The sequence below is a fragment of the Cimex lectularius genome, unplaced genomic scaffold, assembly GCF_000648675.2.
Source record: "Cimex lectularius strain Harlan isolate CLEC.00 unplaced genomic scaffold, Clec_2.1 scaffold82, whole genome shotgun sequence".
Classification (NCBI taxonomy): Eukaryota; Metazoa; Arthropoda; class Insecta; order Hemiptera; family Cimicidae; genus Cimex; species Cimex lectularius.
The window spans coordinates 1,404,115-1,410,114 of NW_019392695.1; the positions used below are offsets into that span (position 1 = coordinate 1,404,115).

Consider the following 6,000-nt stretch of genomic DNA (forward strand, 5'->3'; position numbering starts at 1 on the left):
TCCGCGTTTTTTCTAGCTATTTTGAAAAACTACAGTATAATGAAAAAGCTACGATAAATTTGTTCGTCCAAGCCTGAATTTCATTGGTACTGCGACGGCATCTCGGAGAATGCCGATTAGAATTCTACTGGCATCGTCGAGTCCTGCCCGTGAAGCACTGCGAATGGAATGAGAAAGTTGGCGAGGCAATGCGCCCGTGTTTCTCAATCCGGCGAGATTTAATGAGAAAAACTGCGCTAAAAACACTGAAATTAATGGAGAACGTGACTTGACTCTGGGTAACTGTCAGTCGTGATGGTCAGGAGGCCTTTGTCTTTAAGGCTCTCTCTGACGTGTTCGGCCACTTGCGAAGGCGACGGTCCTCGACATTTTCAACGGCCGGGAAGAGGTACGGGCCGTAATTTGGACAAACAATGGGTTACCGTTCAATTTGGACTAGCAATCCGTGATAGGTGAAAAAGGTCCTTGGCAAAGGACTATGCCTACATTGCTAAAACGCGTATCATAAAACATACGATTTATGCTCCCACATGGATTAATTAACTTGAGTTTAATTATTCATTGTATTTTCAATAAGTTTTATATTTAAACTAACAGTCAGATAGAGAATCGAATCATTAATTTAACATGGATATGTTTTTGGGCCGGATACACAAATTTTTGATTGACCATTTTTGTGTCACCTGGGAGTGCAATTAGGTTACTTTAGGAATAGTTAGGTTTGTCTGAATTACGATTAGGTAGGGATTAGGTTAGGTTTGTTAGAGACAAGGTTAGGGTAGGAAAGTGGTTAGGGATAGGATAAAGGTTAGGATTAGGGACAGGTTAAGTGGGTGATGATCATTTTGTTAATATTAGTCTTTTCTGTCTTTTGTAAGCAGATAAAGTGATGAGATATGCGTGAGATATCGTTATTTCTTAGAGAAGAATGTGGAGGCTAGGTTAGAATTTGGGCTTGGGTTAGAGTCATGGTTAGCATTAGGGGCTGGTCATCATATCTATTCGAAAGTGGAGTTAAGAAGATCAAGCAAATGGGATAGGAAAATACTGTTAGTGAAGGATATGATTTGGATTTGGGTGAGAGCTAAGGACAAATTAGATTAGGTAAAAATAAATCTTGAATTGAGTTAGGGACGGGTCAGATTAGGTTAGGTGAGGTTAGAGCTAGAGGCTTGTGGCTGGGCAGATGAATATGGTCATTTATTTTATGAATATGGTCGTTTATAGGCAGATAAAGTGAAGTTTTGAAAGTCAAGCTGTTGAGAAATTTTCCTGTCCTCATAACTTTAGGTTAGGTTAAGGCGGTTAGGTCTACGATTATAGTTAGGGTTTGAGTTAAGGCTAGAGTTAGGTTTCATATCCATGATTCAATGTTTTTCCATCAAGCGGAGAAAATTACTGGTCACTATATTTGCTCCTTCTATTTAAAAGAGTACTAGAAATGGAAGAGAATCTTACTATTTGACTGAAAGCACAGTGAACAAATTTGAGTGCCAAACTAATTAAGATTTTAGAAAATATATATGAGAAAGACTTGACCGTGGTCAAAAGAGGTACCAGCCTCACAAACAAAATATAAGAAATATCAGCCTTTAGTATTTGTATTATTAATGTAAAAAGTCTACATTTAATTGAATATTTAAATGTATACACTTTTGATTTGTTTATTTTTTCAGTGGCTGAAATAAACCCAACACCAGTTGTGAAAATCCCCCAAACAACACCTCCTCCTGTGGTTTCTACTAAGGTTGAAGTCAAAACTAATCCTAATAGCCAAGCTGTTGAGAAGCCTAAGGCAAAACCTCAGCCACCAAAAGTGAAGGTGGAGGTATCAAAACGAACTGACGAAAAAGTGGCTAAAAATCAACAACCCAAAAGCCTGTCGGTCAATGTTGTAAAATCAGTAGGTACAGGAGAAGTGAAGACTGATTTGAAAAAGAAAGTCACAGTTAGCTCGAATAAAAACCAAGAGAGCAAAAAAGAGGATGCCAATTCTCTATTTGCAAACCGTTTGGATCAATCGGATGACCTGACAAAATCACCATCTGAAAAGCTGAGTGAAACATATAAGGTTTGTATGTTTCATTATTGTTCATTGGATTATGCACTTACTATTGTATGTATGTACACTTTGTATTTATAGTTTTTATTATAGTTTTTTCCATCGAATTAACCAATTTTTAACTTCAAATTAATGTTTTTCTCTAATGGAGAATAGAAAACAAAAAGCCTGAACCATTCACTAGATACTAATTAATACTGTTTATTATTTTTCAAGTTGTTCATCAAGCTATGTAGTATCTTAAGTAATGATTTAGGTTGTAAAGCACTGCAGTGTAACTATTAACTGTATAGACATTTGTACAAAGTACAACCTATAATTTCTGTGTGATGAAATGTGATTTTTTTTAAATAGATAATTGAAGTCGGATCTTCTGTTAAGTCGAGAAACGAGCCAACAGGATTGGTGACAAAATTGGGAGGCACCGTTGTCAAAGATGGGCTTACGACAGTTCACGAGACCAGTGTCATTGGGACTTACATATCCGGAAAATATGCCCAAGTGCTAAAGAGCAATTCACGTGTCGTCCATAATCAATTGCCATCTATCCATAAATCCATTTCTCCTGTCATTAAAACGAAGCATCACATAGAGCCGACAGTGCTAGAAGACAGCCTCCCCCTTGAAGCTCTTTTCACAACTGCCTCTGGTCAAACATTGGTCCGGCACACAAGAAGGCCTGCGGTTTCTCCACCATTCAAAAACAGACTGCAGAGAACTAAGTCCCAACAGCAAGAACAACCTCCATCCACTGAACAACCATCACGATTAGATAAAAAGAAATCAAAACCAGCATTTAAGTATGAATAAATTTTACTCATTGATTTACTATTTTTGCCTTGTCTAAAGTTTACTGTAATTAATTATAATGGTAGTTGATGCGGGGTGTTGGTCTGCAAGTAGGTGAACTCAACGGTGACCGACACCCAGTATCAACTCTAAAACAGCCAGTAAGGCTACGTTACTTTCAAAGGTTTGTTCATAAAACTAATGAACTATACAACTCTATTGCTAACATTTAGTTTACCCATGAGTGAAGAGAGATGCAATGCCGGTTCAGCAAAAAAAGATATAGTTAACACAACGTCCTATGTGTTTTAGGTTATCCCATAACAGGTTTACAAGGACGAGTGCTAGTGAAGTTCCTACAGTATCAGTATTTCCTGAGACAATTGCTACGACCAGGCGTTATCATAGACAACGTTCAGCTTCGTCCACAGTTAACAGCAACAACATAGAAACTGGCTCGAGGCGTTATAAGCCCAGACCTAGTTCTGTTATTGCTGAAGCGTCAACAAGTCTGTACAAGTTTAAACTGGCTAGGCCGCAGGGAAGGTGGCACTACAAAACAACACCCAAACCTCGTGTTGCGATCAGGAGACAAGATGAAGAAAATCCGACTATCCAGTCGACACCGACACTTCCTGAGTTAGAACAAAGTGAGCAGCAAGTGGAGCTGAGTGAAAGTCAAATTTCACCTTCTGCTACTCCAACTCCATCACTCCCTATTCATACCATCAAGGTTGAAATATCAACTCCATCAAATTTCAGCAATGTCTATTATGAAATCGCCACCATCAAATCACCTTACACATTCCAGGTATCTTAAATGTTTTGTTTAAATAGTTACTCAATTTACAATGATAATCTAACTGTATCCTTTGCAGGTGGGAACTGTCAAAAATACACGTTATATCACATTGACGTCTACATTTGAAAAATTGCTCGTTCAGCCAAGTAGTTCTTCCAGTGAGCCGCTGACAGAAAACATCTTGATGAAAACTCCTGTTTACGATAAAGAAGCTCCTGTTGTGACACTGCCTCCAATAAATATCGCTGCTGGAGAGATAGTACCGCTAGAAACGATGACCGACACATTTAGCACTAGTGAAATTTTACTCAAAACTCATCTTCTTCCAGTTGTCAGAGACAGTAATACAACAACAATAACTTTGGTGCAAACGTATGAAGTAACCAAAGTTGTCAGCGCAACTAAAACACTACCACCAACAGAATTATTTCAATTTATCCCCAGTAAAACACTTAATGAATTTAATACACGACTTGATGAAGCTGGATCTGAATTACACTTAGAGTTAGACTTTGGAGATAACGACAATGATGAGGAACAACATTCGATTGCAGTACTACCTGACTTTCCCAATGCTACAATTGAAGAAGTAACCTCGACTACTCCTCAACCGACCCAACCTCCTCAAGAACAATTGACTCCAGAAAAATTGCAACAGCTTGCATTTTTAAGATTGCTAAATCCTAATCAGCCTCCAATAGTTACATCAACACCAGTGCTCTCGGTTCAGACTGTTTTTGAAACACACGTTATTCCAGTTTTTAACGGCCTCAGCACTGTGTTTAGCACAATTTCAAGACCGGTGAAGACAGTAACAAATACCCAGTATATGACAAGTACGGTACAACTGCCAAGTCTACCATTGCCATTTTTGCCGACACAACCACTCCTTCAACCCATGATCACATCCAGCCCGGTTGTAACACAAACAATTATCACCCAAACCAATTCTAAAGTGCTTCGATTAACGTTTGGCGCTAAGACAGCGTATACAACTTTATATTCAACCACTGTCCTGCCCACATTGCTTACGACATATTTGACAACTCAAGTGCCGATTCAACCGACTGTCGGTCCTTACCCTTCACCATTTTTCCCTCCATTCAATCCTTTCTCATTTGTCGGTTAGGTCCGAATGTAATGATGGATAAAGAATTGTACGAAGAACATGAGATTGCTTAGGAGAAGTGAAACCTAAACTTGGATATAACTTTTCTGTCTTAATTTACGCTTAAAAATGAATTTCACATACTGGCTTGTACACAAAATTCATTGTAGCTATTAAAATACAATTCAATTTATTGCTAACAATTGTTTCAAAGAAAAGTGTTTAAATTATTTCCAGTATAAATAATGCATGTAAAATAGGGATAAAGTGTTTATTTAAATTATTTAACTGGCATAATGAACAAAGATTATAAAAATCCTCTTTTTTCAATTCTTTTTCTTTTCCTTCTCCAAAACAGTAATTTTGCTCCAATGATATGTTGATATTAATAAAATAATATTATTGCTTTGCGTTACTGTCAGTAGGAATTTATTTTCTGAAATATTTTTATTCGTTTAAGATGTTTTTAAACAAAAACGGAATCAAATATCATTTTAAAGTTTCTATTTTGCCATTAGAGCCTAAATTAATCTATCGATGTATTTTTTCTTCAAAAATACAAAAGAATTTTTTATGTTGTTTTTATTTATGTATTTTAGGATTAAGATTTGTTTTAAAGATTGTATAAAATCAAATGTTACCAATTTCCTTTTACACTGTGAACCTGGTTCACGTACTTTTTAAATATATTAATATTTAAATGTAAGAATTGTACCATAAACAAATATTACTTGTACTTGCTTTTAAAAACGAATTTGCCTTTCAAAAAGCCATTCCTACCATACCCATATATGTATTTATTTATTATGTTTCTATTAAATTTATAAAAAAAGTTTACTTGTCATTTTAAATTTTTTTATGTTGAATTTCTTTTTGAACAATAAGAAAAGCAACCAACAGTGTTTTAAATTTTAACCAATTATAAATAATTAAAAATTTATTTTTTTTGTACATTTTTTAAATGTAATATGTAACTTAACTTCTGATTTCTAATAAAACATTTGTTTTGTGAATGTTTCTTTGTTTGACATTCCTTCTACTGATTTTATAAATAACCTAAAAATCTTAAATGGTTGAGTCACTTAAAAATTTTCAATCTCTGAAAACTCTAAAAATATTCTTTAGGATAGGCTGCTGACCAAACCCAGGCTAAACTCTTTAAAAAATAGTTCTTACTCACAGTTTGTTGTTAACAACAATCCAGATTTCAAGCAACAAATGCTCATTAGGTTGAAGTAT

At 35.7% G+C, this 6,000-nt stretch overlaps 1 protein-coding gene across 1 annotated transcript in view; it reads left to right on the top strand.

Moving 5' to 3' along the window:
• Positions 1-5,459, top strand: part of LOC106664121 — a 70,320-nt gene extending 64,861 nt beyond the window's left edge. Inside the window, exons 4-7 of the mRNA XM_014389559.2 lie at positions 1,677-2,071; positions 2,417-2,862; positions 3,164-3,662; positions 3,730-5,459. Of these exons, the coding sequence (XP_014245045.1) occupies positions 1,677-2,071; positions 2,417-2,862; positions 3,164-3,662; positions 3,730-4,782 (2,393 nt within the window). The 3' untranslated portion in view covers positions 4,783-5,459. The remainder of the gene's footprint in view (positions 1-1,676; positions 2,072-2,416; positions 2,863-3,163; positions 3,663-3,729) is intronic.
• Positions 5,460-6,000: the final 541 nt, after the last annotated feature.